We start from the raw sequence: 17922 nt of genomic DNA on the forward strand, positions 1-17922 counted from the left end.
GTCACCTCCTCACCCCAACTCCCAGGCTCCTTCTCCCCACCTCCTAGCCTCTGGTCCCAGTCTATTCCTTCAAGCTCCTTGCCTTCGTCTACTGCCCCATCCGTGAAGATTCAGCTCTTATCCCCTCTGCAGCTTCAGACAGCTTCTACCTCCACATTGCCTGGGTCCAGCAGGAGGGGCATTTAGAGCACAGGAATGACTGTTCTCAGTTCCAGTATGCTCAGTCTCAAACCCAGGCCCAGACCCCAGCATTGCCCACAGAAGCCCTGAGCTGCAATTGCAAGAGAAGTGCTGCTCAGCCTTGAGCTGGAGCATGCCCAGAGTAGATAGAATGTTTTGAGATTTTAGCTGCTCAAAATTGAAAAAAAACCAAACAACCTTTTGAGCATGTGTGAGCTGCAATTTTTCAAAGGCAAGATTTGAGCAGATTTTCATAGGTGTGATAGCATGTCCCTTTAAAGGTTTGAACAGTCCCCCCCACTCCCTAATGCAAAGCCTCTCTTTCATGTTGGTTTCTGATTTGCAGCTAGGACAAAAAAGCCACCACACAGCAGAGGGCTGTGTTTCTATTAGCTCCCTCTGTGCCTATTTACTTCTCTGCTGGGTCCAAACAGAACAATGGGGATGGCAAAAAATACATCCTGAAACAAAAACAATATCCCCTGCCAAATTTCAAGTCCCTGCTGCAAAGCACAGGGGCACTAGATCTTTTCAAAGGAAAGGTCATCGGAAATTTTTAACATGGGCAAAACAATAAATTTTCTGTAGCCTCTTTCTTTGAAAGAGCTCAGCTGTGTGGGCCGACATTTTTCAAACCAATTCAGCCTGAAGCAGACACCCTGTATGGAAAATTGTAGCCCAAAATGGTTAAAGTTTGGCCGTTATAAGTAACTATATGTTGGGCAACCATAATAATAGTAGGTGGTACCATCAGTCCTGCCTATAATAAAGAGACATTGTTATGTTTAAATGAAGTGAGCTGTAGGTCACGAAAGCTTATGCTCAAATAAATGTGTTAGTCTCTAAGGTGCCACAAGTACTCCTGTTCTTTTTATTAGGGTTAACAGGTAATGAAAATTAAGAAGAGACGTAGGCTGTCGCCTACCTTTGCACCAACCCAAGCAGCCAGCTGGACACACCGAGGAAAGCAGGGTGCACCAGTGAGAGCTGGGGCAATGTGCACAGCCCACTGACAGGCTGAACAGCAGGAAGAGGGATTTTGCCTCCTGGTGCAGCTCCACTCAAGCTTTGATGTGTGCCAGATTGTAAATTAAACAAGCTGGCTCCAGTGCGCTATGCTTCACATCTATCTCTTTGAGCTTCAGTAAATTATTTCTAATAAATGATAACAACACCTGGCTGTTAAGTAGCATTTTGCATCTGAAGATCTCAAAGTTCTCCGCAGAGCTGAGTAAATATCATTATCCCCTTTTAGCGATGGGGAAATAGAGACTATGCAACTTGCAGAATCTGTGTTCATGAGTCAGAGGCATAGCTGTGACTAGTACCCAAATCTTCTGACTCTTAGGGCATGGCCACACTTGTAGTTGTAGAGCGCTGGGAGTTAAAGCAGCCTTCGAAGACCACAGCAGGGAAAACGCTGCCGAGTGTTTACACTCTCAGCTGGAAGCGCACTGGCGTGCAGTGCATTGTGATAGCTATCCCAGCATGCAACTGGCTGCAACGTGCTTTTCAAATGCAGGGGGGTGGGGTGTGACAGGGAGTGCGTTGTGTGTATGTGGAGGGAGAGAGAGTGGGTTTTGGGGGGCTGAGAGCGTGTCAGCATGCTGTCTTGTAAGTTCAGACAGCAGCAGACCTCCCTCTCCCCCTGCCTGCCTCTCTCTCACTCACTCAAAGCAAGCAGCATTCCTCAGTAATGGTTCCTTTGTCCCGGAGCAGATAAGCAGCCAGCTGTCAGAAACAGAGCTTTGAAAGGGCATATCCGCATTCCTACAGTGAGTTCAAAACAATGACAAGAGTGGCCACTTGACCTAAGAGGATTATGGGACATTTCCGGAGGTCAATCAGAGAGCAGTAATGCAACACCTCATGCACAGTGGCGCAGCAGTGCTCCAGCGGGGGCACAGCAAACGTTATTCCACTCGCCGAGGTGGAGTACCAGCAGTGTTATAGCCACGGAGTCAGAGCGCTCTACGTGCCAGTGTGGATGGGTAGTGAGCTAGTGCGTATGGGGCTCCTTTATTATGCTGTAAGTCACAAGTGTAGCCAAGCCCTTAGTCTTGTGATTAATTCACCTACAAGACCATCCTTCCCCTAAAGACATGACATTAGGTACACTGCATTCAACCTACTAAAAGAAAGCAAGAGAGTGGAGATAACGGTGCTATTTCCTTTGCAATCTTATTTTTTAAGTAACCTGTTAGGCAAGTCACTGGGAATGGGAGTTTGATCTCTAATTCCCAAAGCACAGCATGGAAGACATATAAAATTATGTTGTAATAAGATGCAGAATTACCTGAAGAGAATGCCCAGCAGGACTCAAACTAAATCTAAACGTCTCGTTAAATGAAGGCTCTCGGTCGTGCCTGCACACTCTGGTTTTCTTCTTAATTACTCTCTTCTGGGTAGAGATATTGACAACATACAGCTTCACATACAGATCTGTGGAAGAAAGATTCAACCTATGATACAGGCGCTCTTAAGGTGTCATTGTCACTACAGATTTCAATGGATGAGAAGTACGGAGACAAAATACACCTCTGTATACCGTGGAGCCATATCCTGCTGTCATTTACACCGGAGTGAAACTAGAGTCACTCCACTGAAGCCAAGGAAGTTACTCTGGATTTGCACTGGTGTCACTGACAGCAAAACCAGTCTTGATGTCTTTATGGCTCTGTCAAAATATTACTGCTGGTAGGAAATTTTCATCTGAAATATTTTTTCAATGAAAAGTACCTTTTTTTGACAAAACAGAAATTTTCACCAGAAATGTCTATTTTTTGTGAAAACACAAAACTGACAAATGTTCATTTTTAATGCAACAATAAATTGAAACATTTTGAATTTGACATAAATGCAAAAAACATTTCAAGAAAAATTTCAAAAAACACATTTTCATCAAAAATGTTCACAGGAACAAAAAAAAACATACGTCATTTTGCTTAACAAACAAAATGATTTTTCTATGGCAATAATATCATTAAATGTGTGAGTCAGTGTCCTGCTTGTTACTCATTACTGTATCATAAAGCTGTTTCTGACTGGTACCTGGTAAGTGATCTGGAGATTTAAACTTGTAGGTGATATTTCTGCACTGAAGGATTTCAACTATTAGCTGTTCTCCATCAGTCTTCATTTCCTTCTTCAATGCAATCTTGATTTCACCTATCACCTGGGTTTTACCTGGAAAGCAGAAAAACAAAACCCATTATAGTGAAGGGAAATGGAGGGGGGCTCTAAGTACTGTATTTAGGAAGGAGATTGTGTTATACTTTTCTCATTTGTTACAATGAGAGGTGCTGTATAAAAACAATGACTAGATAAAAGCAAACAGGGTAGACATATGCAGTCAACAGTAGCACATACAGTCACAGACATCAGAACTTATTTAATTCAAGAAGCAAATAAGGGAATATTTTCTAAAGTGAGTTAGGAGCCTAATCCCATTTTCCAAAGCGACAGTTATTTTGGGCCAGATTTTCAAATGTGTTGAAGTAGCTAATACTGCAGATAGGCGCCTAATGGGCCTTCCAAAAGCACATAGGTACCTAATTCACATGAGCGTTACGCTTCTAGGAGTTTTAAAGATTCTGTTGGGTGCCTATCTGCATTTTAGGCATCTAAATACTTTTGAAAATCGGGCCCGATCTGTCTAAGTATCACTGAAAGTAAATGGGTTTAAGTTCCTAAGCCACTGAGATGCTATTGAAAGTTTTAGGTCAGGACTCTGAAATTACTCCATTCAAAAAGAATAAGGGATATTATTCAATGTACAATAAAGATTTATAAAAATCAAATTCATCCAATAAACATGTAAGTGCAATTATTTTGAACGGTCATGAATTCCCTAATAGCTCTCTGGACAGGACTACTCTATGTCAAACCATTACATTTGTATGTGAAGCTATGCAATTATATTCCCTTTAGACGATATACGATATTTTCCCCAGCCATTATGTGCATGTACAGTGCAGGGAAGGGGGCAGAAGAAAAGAGCCTTCCTCCACCTTTGTGCAGCCTGCACATGGACTAGGCAGAGTGGCAGGCCCACAGCCCAGGCATTGCTCTTGGCTAGATGCCCAGAGTGGAGGGTGATATGCTGCATTGTTTAAATGGGCAGAGATGTATGAGCACTCCCCGGTGCTCCTGGCAGAACATGTCCTGGCTCTGCAATAACCCCAAAGAGGGGCTGTGCCTAGATTACCTCTACCTGCCACTTTGCTGGTGTAACGTAATGTTTCACCTTCTTCTTCACTTGGGGCCTGATCCAAAGCCCAGTGAAGTCTGTGAGAGTCTTTGGTGTCTAACTCTTTGGTGCCAGCAGTCTGGAGTTTAATGCATTACCAGGAAATCCTTGCAGATGGTGCCAAGGAGTTATCATAAAAAGTGATCTTGATGAACGGAAACAATTAAACATGTGCCTTTCAAATTGCTACAAAATCTTGCTTTTCTTAAAGCATCAAAACTCCCAAAGTGACTTTTAGATGCTACTTCCATGTCCCATGAATATATTACAGCACTTGAATAGTTCCCATTACACAGCACCAGCTGCTGGAGCACAGATTTCCATGAGAAAATCCTCACACACTATATTGTTTTCTCCATTTAAATAAATTTGTATTGAGTCATGGAAAGCAGTCATGGAAAGCTCATTACAGAATGACCACAAACTGGAACCTGGTAGCATCAGAGGATGAAATCCTCACTCAGCTGAAGTCTTCCCATTGACTTTAGTGGAGTCAGGATTTCACCCCTAGAGGGACAGAAGGGGCTCTTATGTGGGCAGGTGAAATTACTGTCAAGCCTGGCAATCAGAAAACCTTCCCTTGAGGGTCTGCTCCTGCTCTTAATCCATTCATGAGAGTTTTGCTTTGACTTACATTCCATCAATCAGAGCACTCATTTTTTTTGCCAGACCCACTAACACAATGGATAGAGCTTGACTCTCTTCTCATGCAAAATAGGTCTAACCCCCTGAGTGTAATTACACCAATGTAAAGCACATATGTGTGAAAGGGCAATGACACCCATGGTGTTAGGATCTGTGACTGTGGCAGAAATGGTTTACCAATAGCCAAGACTGGTGAAGAGGATGGTCAGATACGTTATTACCATTACCCATAAATCGGTTCTATCTGATGTGCCTCAGTGAGATTGTTAAGATGGCAATGGTATTAACCTGCAAAGTGCTGAGCAACCAATAGAAACTGACAGTATTCAGCACATTGAGGGCTTGGACCCCAAGTACTGAAAGACTCAGAAATAGAGACGGGGGTAGAGCTGTGTTTTGCTCTGTAGACAGACTAGCAAAGGTGTTTATGAAGGCAGCACACATTTCAAAGCTACAGTGGCAAATATACCACTTGCTGTTGCTAGTGCTTTGGTCAGTGTTGTTTTTGCATTGAATCCCATAATAATTAACTACGTGAAGCCAGTATAAACAGTTGTAGCAGAAACGTGTGATTAGTTTCAGGCAATCTTCACTTAACCACCAGCCTTTCCTAGAACAGCTGCCAAGCTTTTTATTTTATTGTCTCTTCCATCCCCACCCCTTTTACATTCATTTGCAACATTTGTTGAGGCAACAGCTTTCCTGGCAGAGTCTGCTTCCTTTTTTATTTTTTCTTCCCTTCACTTACATGTCTTTCCAAAATAACACAAAATCAGTCAGCATGGAGAAATGTTACATGGGATTCAGTGGACTAGAGAGAGAGAGAGAGAGAGATATGCTTACAATATCTTACAGTGTGCCTGAAAATGTCAGTCCCATTTTATGATGCAGCACTTCAGTGTCTCAATATCTAGCATTTTACTGTAGATCAGTGTGTATCTCCACAGATACTTTTCTGCTATAACAGCTACACAGGGAAAACATATTTCCTTGGGGAGGATACTTGAAACCTGATAGCACTCCTGTATCTCCTAACTCATTTTCACTTCTCCCATTGTGTGAGATTGAAGATGTTCAACCTGACTCTTTGAGCCCTTGCACCAGCCTCATGAAACAGGGGACTGAATCACATTGTTGATTTAAAGAACCAAAACTGTTTTAAAGACTCAGAATTTACCTCACTTCCTTCCAACTCTTTGGCTTCCTCTTTCCATTCTCTCCTTTCACCCACCCTGGCATAATCACTCTGAATGGGATATAAGACGTATCCCATATCCGCATTGGTTTGGGGTTTTGGTTCGCAGCATACAAACACATTTAAAGAAGGGCTACATTGATGGGGTAGTCACTATATAACTGTCTAGAACTGTTCATGAGGGTTCACGGTCAGTGAAGACTGAGCATTTCTTTAAAAATGGGCTTGGCTTTACCTATTTTGAGATAGTTTAAAATTTATTCTCCTGCATCTTTGTGGCTAATCTTGGAGTTCAAGGTGCTCAATACCTTATAGGATTGGACCTTCATTGCACAGTTGATGATACATTGATGGTTTATCCAGAAAAAATCCAAACCTTGTGCACTCACCCTCTCCTGAAATAAGACAGTTTTTGTACATTATTAAAATCTTACCTCGTTGTCAAAAACATATTTACTCAAGTGCAGGGTAACGGGCACGTCTAGCTGAATTAAAACCACCTTAGAACTGTGTTAGCAAGAACTATGTAATTAGAGTCTTTAAAAAAATATAGCTATGATTAAGTATTTAATGAGTTTCTGCAAGACAGGATAATTATTGCTTATTATTAGGCCATCAGATTTATTAAGCATCCGTTAGCAATTAAGAACTAATTGATTCAATAATTTGCTGAAAACTATTTTGTTAAATGGTAACCTTAAGAAGTTGAGGGGTGTTATAAACTTAATTTGCTCTAGTGCCCATGATATAAACCCTTATTCATATATAACTATGAGCCTCCATATTGCTAGGACATTGGATGACTAGAGAATTTATTAATTAATTCATTTATCTGCAGTTATTGTACCAATTTACTGCATTTATAAATCATGGGGCTTTGTTTCAGCTCTGCAAAGTTGGAAGTATTTGTAATGTCATTTTGCAGTGTTGTTTAAGTTAATTATTAGTACCAGAACCTCCAGCTACCCTCTTTTGAAAGTTATGTCTATTCATAAGGCATGGATTTCACCCTTTATCTTAATTTATTTTTAATCAGATACCTGCTATCAGCCAGAGCTTGTCCTAGGAAGGAATGAACAGTGATGTTACCCTTTGGTTGAAGCACCATTTGAGTAGTGAAACCATTGACTATGGGATCAGTGACAAAGTCTTTGGAGCAAAACTGGATGAATAGTTTATTCACTGAAAATGCTGTTTCAGTCGACCTGAAAATATTTGGAGGAGATGGTGGGGTGATGCTGCTTGCCCCACCCTCTGACCTATATCCCAGTACTTCGGGCACTCCTCTGGGATGTGGGAGACCTAGGTTTGAATTCCCAATCTGGAACAGACCTGAAATGGACTTTTTCAATTCACAGAAAATGCTAACAATTTTTAGTTAGTTTTGACCAAAATATCTTTATTTTTTTTGTAACTACCACTGAACGAAACAGTCAGTTATTAGCTCAGCTCTGGTCATTCTTCTTCTTCTTCCAGCCCAGTTCAGCAAAACTGTTGAGAATGCACAGAATTTGTAGTCTCGTTAGGGCAGAGCCCATTTTTTTGTTCTGTGTTTGTACAGCACCGAGCACAATGGTCCATGCCTGGGGCTCCTAGGTGCTGCTACAATGCAAATAAATAAATAAAACAAACAAACGAGAGATAGAAGACTCCTGCTAGAAAAGAAGCAAAATGACAACCCCTCCCCAGTGTTTCTATATTAGCTTGTAAGACAGACACTACTTCCAGTGTACACAGGAAATACACAGCTCACAGGGGCTATGTTCCTCAACATGAGAGAGGTAGAACCACAGACTATCTCCCTTCTGCCCACTTCCCAAATGGACCAGCCTCTTGAATTGGTGCTTTCTGCCACATTATACTTTATAGCCCAAATCCTCTACCTAACATCCAAACCAAGTAACTCATCTGGGTGCTGGAAAATTAGGCAGAATGAATGAGGGGCCCTTGCCAGGCACATGGTGGCAACAGAATTTCTCTCTGACTGCAGTGCTCCCTACTCTACTGTATGTGTTGGTGGGGAGGAGCCATGTAGCAGTGAATTATTTAAACCACACCCCCCCGTTTCTCCCACTGAGCATGTGCAGGGAGATGGCACCTGCACTGCACAAAGAATATATATACCCCCTTGAATCCTGCCAACAAATTGCATTGTTCCAATACAATGAAGCCTTCCAAACTTACAGAGGAATGGGCAGGATTTATCTCCTTAATGAACATTCTGAATGCCAAACCCAAGATCAGATTATCCTACATGGAAGTAGATATACATAAGGGAAGAGACAGCTGGCTAAATAACGAGGAAGCCTTTCAGATTTTACTTTAGATGGTGTGCAAGGCTTCTGGTATACATGTTCTGTTTTGGAAGAATATTCTGCATTAAGTTTAAGTTAATTCCTTATCTTCTAATTGGTCCTAAAAGCTATTTTTAAGTATGCTCTGAAGACTTGCTATTTTTGACTGTAAATGTTACATCGCTCATCCTAAAATAATAAATGACACTTCATACAATTTCCATAATCTTGCAATGTACAGCATAAGATGAAGAGATGTGGGGTAATCAGAGTGTCATTACAGGCATAAGAACTGAAATAAAGACTTCCTTTGTTGGAATCTAATTCCATTTCTTTAGTTCTTTATGTTTTAATACCCAAAAGGAATTGAATTAATGAGCTGTGGGAACCGCACAATATTCATTGATGGAATATTGGCATTTCTTTTTTGATATTTCCTTTACTTTTGTCACACGGATATCTAGTCATGTGGACATGGAACAGTTATAATGATTTCTAGCATGGTATAATGAGACAGGATGTATTCTGCGATTAAGCATTGTGCGTGCAGTTAGGCATTTGTATCACTTAACCTAGCATGCTCTTTGGTTCAGCTAAATTAGAAGAATAAAAATCCAACTTTCTCCCTCCACAGTACTTAGAAAAAAAGCTAGAATTGGTAGCATTATGGTATTACAGCATTAACATTGCAAAAGGGTATTAAAGTCTGGGTGCATGAATGAGTACCTAGAACTCCTGAAGTCTGTCCCCAGATCCCAGCCCCAAATTGACTTTGTGGCCTTGGAAAAGCCAGTTTAGCTCTCTACCTCACCTCTAATATAGGGATAATACTTACCTACCTAACCATGAATCCTATCCTTTTGGATTCATTATATAGCACCAGATACACAGCAAAGAAAGGTACTTCTCTCCCCCTTCTGTATTCCATGGGAGGAACAGCAGAATTGCAGCCTTTGTGCCCTCTTGGGAATGCATGATAACCTAAAGAGGGTGGAGAGAGGAGCTAGTGCCATGCCTGTGTCCTCCTCCACCATGCACTGACCAGTGGAGCTAGCTGGCCACACATGGGGCTATAAGCTTCTCTCCACCAAAGGATGCAGTAGCAGTTGTGTAGCCTCTGCTGAATGCCTTCTGTGTCTCTGGAGCACTGTGGTTTCATCCTGCCTTCTTGCCCCAAAAGACAGGGGTATCACAATGGTCCATCATGGTAAATCAGTCTGAAAATAAATAGTGCTGTAAATGCTAACTATTATTTAAATTCCAGCTGACTGATATTACCTCATCCATCATGATATTAACTGGCATTTTGAAAATCATACCAGCCTATAATTCCAATCATATGAGAAAAACCCTGCAGCCCTTACTCGGGCAAAACTACCAGTCAATGGGGAGCGTTCCCTGCATACAAACAGCAGAAGTTAGCTCAACAATTTACGCTTTTTATTAAAAAAAATCATTCCATTTATTTGCAATGGTCTCAGTTCATGTCATAATGCATTTCATCCTGTCATGGTGACATGAGCCAGCAGCAGAGCTATTCTGAAGTAATGATGGATGAACATTATAAGGAATGTCTCAAATCCTTCATATGCCAGAGGTTTTCTATTCTATTCTCACCGCTTTGAGATCTTCCCCTTCCCCTCTGTTCTTTGGGTCCTATCTATCTCCCAAATGAGTCACATCTTTCTCCTTTAGCCTCATAAGTACATTCCCTGAAAACTCCTACAGTCAGTTTGCAGCCTGGTTCCATCCCTTCACTCTCCCTTTCTGAAAGTAACCAGTTGTTTGATCGACCCACCTACCACATCCTTGATGTCACTAACATTTTCCACCACCACTCTCCAAATCCAAATTAGTGGAAGGCCTATGTAGCTCTCAGCTCTGCCCTCCCTCCTCCATTGGCTGATATTCCAGGTAGTCCAGCAGACCACAGCAGGTCTGGTGGTCTCTGCTTCTTTAGCTGCTGCCTTCAAATCTTGCATGATCCCTAAGGTCAGAGGTAGAATCAGAAAAATGCAGGCTGGAAGGGACCTCGACAGGTCATCTAGTCCAACCCCCTGCACTGAAGTAGGGCCAAGTAAATCTATATCACCCCGGACAGCTGTTTGTTTAACCTGTTCTTAAAAACCTACAAAAACGGGGACTCCAGAGTCTCCCTCGGAAGCTTATTTCAGTGTTTAACTGTCTTTAGAAGGAGATAGTTTTCCCTCATACCTAACCTAAATCTCCCTTGCTACAAATAAACCCCATTACTTCTTGTAATACCTTCAGTGGACATGTAAATAATCGATCACTGTCCTCTTTATACAGTTCTTAACTTCAACATCCAACCACTGGATCATGTTGTACCTTTCTCTACTATACTGAAGAGCCCATTATATATTTGTTCCACATGTAGGTACTTACACACCATAACTAAACAACACCTTGCTCTTCTCTCTGTTAAACTAACTAGATTGAACTCATTGAGTGTCACTGTAAGGCATGTTTTCTGGTCCTTTTTCCATGGCTCTTCTCTGAATTTGCTCCAATTTATCAACATTCTTCTTGAATTATGGACACCAGAATTGGTTACAGTATTCCAGTAGCAGCACCAGTGCCAAATACAGACATAATGTAACCTTTCTGCTCCTACTTGAGAGCCCCCTGTTTATGCATCTGAGGATTGCATTAGCCCTTTTGGCCACAGCATCACACTGGGAGTTCATGTTCAACTGATTATCCACCATGACACAGCTCCTTTTCAAAAAGAAAAGGAGTACTTGTGGCACCTTAGAGATTAAAATTTATTTGAGCAAAAGCTTTCGTGAGCTACAGCTCTAAGATGCCACAAGTCCTCCTTTTCTTTTTGTGGATACAGACTAACACGGCTTACTCTGAAGCCTACTGTACAGTTCATTCAAATTTCAAGCTTAGGTTTAGAGTCTCAATGAATTTCTTAAAATAGCATTATAACTCTCCATATCTTTAATCACAGCAAGATAAATGGCGATGAATATTCCACTGTGATATTCTGATTAAGCTTGGTTCAACCTTATATAAAGGGTGATATCAGAGTCTCCAGATACAGACCCATTGTCTGCATCAGCACAGCTAAAATGAATTCTGATTATGGAAGGCACACATAGCCCTTGTTTTTGTACGGGCAGTAGCTCAAATAAGGAGAAGGAAACAATTTATGTCACATATACACTGCTACCCAAACCCTGATTAATATAATACACATTAAGCCTTAGGAGGATCCCATTCTATTAGAGTTTTGCTAAAGCTATGAACACACTACAGATTACGTCAGTATAAGTTATGTCGCTCGGGGTGTGAATAAGGCTATGGCTACAATTCAGAGCTTACATCTGCTAGTGCAGATGCTCTAAGCTAACGGGAGAGAGCTCTCCTCTCGGCTTAAATACTCCAGCCCCATGAGCGGTGGTAGCTAGGTCAGTGGGAGAAGCTCTCCTGCCAACATAGTGCTGTCTATACTGGCACCCAGGTTGGTGTAACTTAGGTCGCTCAGGGGTGTGGCTTATTCAGTATGGGTGTAGCTCTGCCGCTGTAAGCTCTGTAGTATAGCCGTAGCCTAAGAAAACACGTTTTTGCTAGAGAAAGAGTAAATCTGCAAGCTCCCATTAAAAACCTGCATTTAATATAACCTCACTACAAGAGGACAATCATCTTGGTCTAATATACTATAAGTGTTCTGTGAAAGTAGGACAAGTGAATCTGCAAGCTTTTTTCCATTCTGTTATATAATACACAAAGTGTTTCTTACTTATACAATAGGAAGACGACAGCTAGAGAGAAACTGCTTAGGTTCTTGCTCAGTTTATGATAATTTCAAAATCTGTTTTCCTCCCTTCTCCAACCAAGCAAATTTATCATTCCTTTTCATCTTGATTGCAAGGTTTATCCATAACTGTAACGGCAGTTCTGACTGTCAACCCCTTCCTGAGTCAGATTTTGCTGTCTTGGCCAAAATAATGCCAGATACTTACATACTCTGATCTCAGTGGACAAGGAAAGGCAAGAACAAAGATTTTAATTTCTTGAGCACTGTCACCGAGTGCAGACTCACCGGCAGTGCCTCCTACTGGTCGTCTCAGGGAATTAGCTCACCAGCCTCCGGAGCTCCCTCCTCAGGCCGGTGTCTCGCTTTGCTGCTGGCCACCATGTCTCTCCCAGGACCCCTGTACCCCTTTCCTCTGGGTGCTGTCCCCTGGCAGTACCCAACAATTCTGGGTCTCCCCCTCCCAGGGGAACCCCCCACGCACTATCCCTACCTCATCTCAGTCGTAGGCTCCTGCCAGTCACCAGCTAGTCCCTGTGCCCTGGGGCAGACTGCAGTATGAGCCACACATCACAGGCAAAGTTGGGTTTGGACCTGCTGCCTCTGTCTAACCTTGGGCTGTCCCCTGCAACCCCAGTACCTGCTGGGCCTAATGGTAGGCCGCAGCCTGGGGCTTTCCTGGCTGGAGCCCCGCAGCTCCTCCGGTCCTCCCCCGGCCCTGCTCCAATCTAGGTACTCTGCTTTGGTCCCTCTCTCTCAGAAGCTAGAGAGTCTCCCTGGGCCTCTGGCTCACAGCCTTTATAGACCCAGCTGAGCCCTGATTGGGGCATGGCCCCCAGCTGAGGCTGCTTCCCCAGTCATCCCCACTGCCTTCCTTCTACAAGAGCCCTCTCTCAGGGCTGTTCTAAACCCCTCTGGGCCTGAGCGGGTGTCCACCCCGCTACACCCCACCCCCCTCAAAACCCCCACACCTGGGGGAAGAGGGGCCTCTCAGCCAGGGCTCCCTGGGACTAGCCCTCCAGGCTTGCACACGTCTTCTCCCCGGCCTCCCAGGGTCGGGACATCTCCTGGACCTGGGTCTCCGCCCTCCGGTCGGCCCGTTCTGCGGCCTCCAGCCACGCCCGTATGTCTGGGTTTTCCAGACCCTCTTCCCCCAGGTCTGCATTCCCACTGTTACGTGGGCTCCCCGAACCTGAGTCCTGGCCTCCCGCTGGGCCCACATGGTCTGGGTCTCATCCTCAGCAACTAGCCCTTTGATGGTCTGGGTTCCCACCTCCTGCAGGGTTCCCTCCATTCGGGAGGTTGCCTCCTTCAGGTTTGGTCCTTCTGGGCCCACAGGCACCTCCTCCTGCCAGTTCCCCTCCTCCTTATGGCCCAGTGCCCGGCAGCCCCAACAAGCCCTCCACCTCCTCCCTGACCTGGACCTTTCTGTGTCCCTCTGTCCTGGGCATGCCCACCACAAGTGGCCCTTCTGCCCGCAGGACCAACAGGTTGGCAGCCACCCGGGTTCCCTCACCTGGTGGACTGTCTGCAGGAATTGTCCCCGTCTCTCCTCCAGGCGAGGTGCCCTGCCCCGGTCCCAGTAGGGACAATCCCTTTTTAAATGTCCCTGCCTTCTGCAGGCATAACATGTCCGCTGTTCGGCCACTCTCCACTGTTTCCTCCGCAACTCCTCCCAGAGGATCTTTGTCAGAGCCCACTGCTCCTCTACCAGCTGGCCTATGCTCTTATGGAGGGCCCATTGCGTCTCCCATATGGCCCGTTGGGCCCCTCGGATCCCCTGCAGGTGGTCAGCCCCTTCCTCTAGGGCGCTGACCCTGTGGTCCAACCAGGGACTGCATCCAGGGCCTCCCCATAGAAGACCCCCATGTACCCAGGATCTATCATCCCCTGGGTCACTCCTGTTGGGTAATAGTCCTGCTGTCCATGCCCTTACCCCTTGTATCAGGGGCAGACCACCTATGCCTACATTTGCCACCACTTGTCACAGGGCACAGACTCACTGGCAGCACCTCTTGCTGGTCATCTCAGGGAATTAATTCACCAGCCCCCAGAGCACCATCCTCAAACCGCTGTCTTGCCCTACTGCTGGCTCCCGTGTCCCTCCCAGGACCCCTGCGCCCCTTTCCTCTGGGTGCTGCCCCCACAGTTCTGGGTCTCCCCCTCCCAGGGGAACCCCCCCACCCACTATCCCTACCTCACCTCAGTCATAGGCTCCTGCCAGTTACCAGCTAGCCCCCACAGCCTGGGGCAGACTGCAGTATGAGCAACTCATCACAGGCAAGGTTGGGTTTGGACCTGCTGCCTCTGTCTAACCTTGGGCTGTCCCCTGCAACCCCAGAACCTATTGGGTCTAATGCTAGGCTGCAGCCTGGGGCTTTCCTGACTGGAGCTCCCCAGCTCCTCCAGCCCTGCTCCAATCTAGGTACTCTGCTTAGGTCCCTCCCTCTCAGAAGCTAGAGAGAGTCTCTCTGGGCCTCTGGCTCACAACCTTTATAGAGCCAGCTGGGCCCTGATTGGGGCATGGCCCCCAGCTGAGGCTGCTTCCCCAATCAGCCCCGCTGCCTTCCTTCTACAACAGCCATCTCTCAGGGCTGTTCTAAACCCCTCTGGGCCTGAGTGGGTGTCCTCCCCGCTACAAGCATCCTATAGCAAATTTGGTTACCCTCTTTGCTCATATCAACTACTGAAGTCCCAGGAATTTACACATTCTGGTTTAACTGCTGGAAAGCTGAACAAATGAATTAATATCAATCTGGATTACATTATAGGACAATGAGAGCATAATGGACCTGAACCTAAGATGACTGAAGTCAATGCAAAGACTTTTATTAAATTCAGTGAGCTTTGGATCAGGGCCAATATTACCACTTTAGTCTAAGGTAGAAAATAGATAGTAGACATTGGGATAATCTGCCAAGGAAACTGGTAGAAAGCCCATTGCTTCAGACACTTAAGACTAGAGTAGAAAAAGCACTAGATAATAAGTTGTAGGAAAGTGATCTGGCAAATCGGGTTTATCCATCCCACAACTCTGTGGATCCAAATAGAATATTAGAATATAATTCATTGGATAGAATATTCTGTAGCTGACACAGCTGGGAGCCTGGACACCTAAATTCATGTAATGTGGAATGCACTGTTACATGATGAGAGCAACATAAGTGTTATAGTCTAAAACATGGGGGGGAATGAAAGATACCAAGCAAATTTCCTTAACATTAGATTGAAAACTCAATTCCTGTGATCACTACTGCCATTAGAAATTCCGGTTTAGGAAATTTCACACTTTATCCACTTGGGGGAGCAACATGAGAAAAAGACAAAATGTCTGCCTGTCCACAAAAACAAAAGCAGGTGTAACATACTGACATTCACAAAGAGCTCCCCCCAACCCCTTTTCTTCAGCATAGAGATGATTTTAAAGTGACATCAGCATTGTGTGCTCAAATTTCATTTGTCTCCAATCATGTGTAGGTATGAACTGAAGAAAATACCTAGGCCATAGATCTTAAAAAGTGAATGCTTAAAGTTAGACATCTAAATCCTTATTTAATTTATTAAATAAGTTATTTAGGTAACTAGATAAATGGCCTGATTTTCAAAAGTGGTGACTTCAGTGGGAGCTGCTGGAAGCGCAGCACTTTTGAAAGTCAGGCTTCTTATTTCGCCTCCTAAATATGGACTTAAGTGTCCAACTTTAAGCATCCACTTTTGAAAATCTTTACAAATAAAACTATGTTAGAAAAACACTGAGGTTTTCTGGCTTAGCCGTTTGAAGGCAAGGGAAGTCAGTATTTTTGACGCTCTCCCTCTGTCCTAGAATGCCCCATACTGGGCCTGAGCATTTCAGGGATTTGCCTAAAGTGTATGCAAATTTGTATATGTGCGATCTGGGATAGGATTTCATTTCAGTTAAGCTGAATAATGCCAGACTGTGCATGTACTGCACAGAGAACACAGCACAGCATTGCTTGTATTCTGTATGCAGTGGAACAGGTTGTTTCCTTTCACATGTTATTCACAGCTTGAGTTGCTACAGTCATTTAAAAAAACCCATAAAAATGCACCTTACACACATTTACATACAGAGCTGTTTACAGCTTTTTGTTGTGAGAGGGTGAGGGGAAGAGAAAAGGATGTATCTATAGGCATACACAAGCTAATGCAGTACTTTAGTATTGTTAAATGACACGCACTAGGCACAGTTTCATTTCTTGTTAACCCCTGGGGGCCATAAGTTAAAGTTTTAAGAAGGAGACCATAATTTCCCAGCCTACTCTCAACTCCAAGAGGCTCATCATCTAAGGGCATAAAGTGGCCCTCAGATCTCTATAGGAGTTGCCAGCCTATTCAATCAAATGGAGGTGCTCTCTTGAAGTTGTGCCGATGCACCTCCGGACTCCCTTTTGGAATACATACGACAAAGTGTAGGGCACCGGAGCAGTTGCTGCCGCATGGATCCTTCAAGTGAAAAGCAGATTATGCTGTTAGAGTAACAGCTGTGTATAGCACTTTTTGAGTAGTCCCACTGACTTCAGTGTGACTTTCGGTGTTTGTACAGTACCTAGCACAAGGATCCTAGACTAGGGCTCCTAGGCACTACTGTAATACAAACAAGTAAATAAATATTAGTCGGTGTAAGTAAGATCATGGAATCTGGTCCACAGAATAGCCAGTTTAATGTATTGGTAAGAGCAGTAATAGCTATGCATGAGTCTAGCAAAACTCTTTGTATTAGAATAACGTAATAGACTTCAAGAAATCTAAGTCTACCTTCCAGTGTTGTCGGTGTCATATTGGGGCTGGCTGTGGGACTTGTGGCAACATTCTGCCCTAGGGTGACCAGATGAAATGGACAAAATATCGGGACACATGGGGGAAGCAAAAAAAAAAAAAAAAAAAAAGCGGCCAGAGTTGCGGAAGTAAAAAAAGAACAAAAAAAAACTCTCTGGGGCAGCCAAAGCCGCAATATTTGGAACATGGCATCGGTTGGGACGCGGGACAAAGAACTAAAGATCAGGACAGTCCCAATTTTATCGGGATGTCTGGTCACCCTATTCTGCCCTCAGATGCACACATGCAATTACTAATAAGGTGCGCTTACATAAGAGCATAATTTGGGCTGTAGTACAGGGAAGGAGGATCATGTTCCATTCATCACAATGAATGTGGAACCAACTCATCCCAAACTGTAATTCTGTTACTTCAAATTCTTCTTGGAAGGGATGAGACTGAATAGAGTCAGTGGAGAATAGTCAATTTCTAGCAGAATACAGTAATGTCCACACTTTGTGATGATACACAGGAGAGGTTATTCAAAGTTGTTGTGGTTGTTTCCATCTCTGCCCTGTTAATTCTTCATTTTCTATATAGCTCTTTGTAAAAACTATTGAAGTTAGTTACCCTTCTGTCTGAAGTCTTCATGTTTTTAAATCTGTGCTTTTGATCAACACATAATTTACATTTTGGCTCTCATTCGGCACTTACCAGCACCGTTATTTTTCATCTATGCACCATTGGTGCCATGTAGCTGCTATAATAGGTGCATTCTAAATCTCTGATTTCATTGCAC

The 17922-nt window shown here is 43.8% G+C and overlaps 1 protein-coding gene across 5 annotated transcripts in view; it reads right to left on the reverse strand.

Moving 5' to 3' along the window:
* The window catches only part of PCLO (piccolo presynaptic cytomatrix protein), a 514363-nt gene that overhangs the window by 6142 nt on the left and 490299 nt on the right, over positions 1-17922 (reverse strand). For all 5 annotated transcript variants that reach the window (XM_073328639.1, XM_073328637.1, XM_073328638.1 and 2 more), the window contains 2 exons: positions 3232-3366; positions 2477-2622 (listed from right to left, as the gene is read on the reverse strand). In XM_073328639.1, coding sequence (XP_073184740.1) covers positions 2477-2622; positions 3232-3366 — 281 coding nt within the window. The remainder of the gene's footprint in view (positions 1-2476; positions 2623-3231; positions 3367-17922) is intronic.

This window comes from Lepidochelys kempii, chromosome 1, assembly GCF_965140265.1.
Source record: "Lepidochelys kempii isolate rLepKem1 chromosome 1, rLepKem1.hap2, whole genome shotgun sequence".
NCBI lineage: Eukaryota > Metazoa > Chordata > Testudines > Cheloniidae > Lepidochelys > Lepidochelys kempii.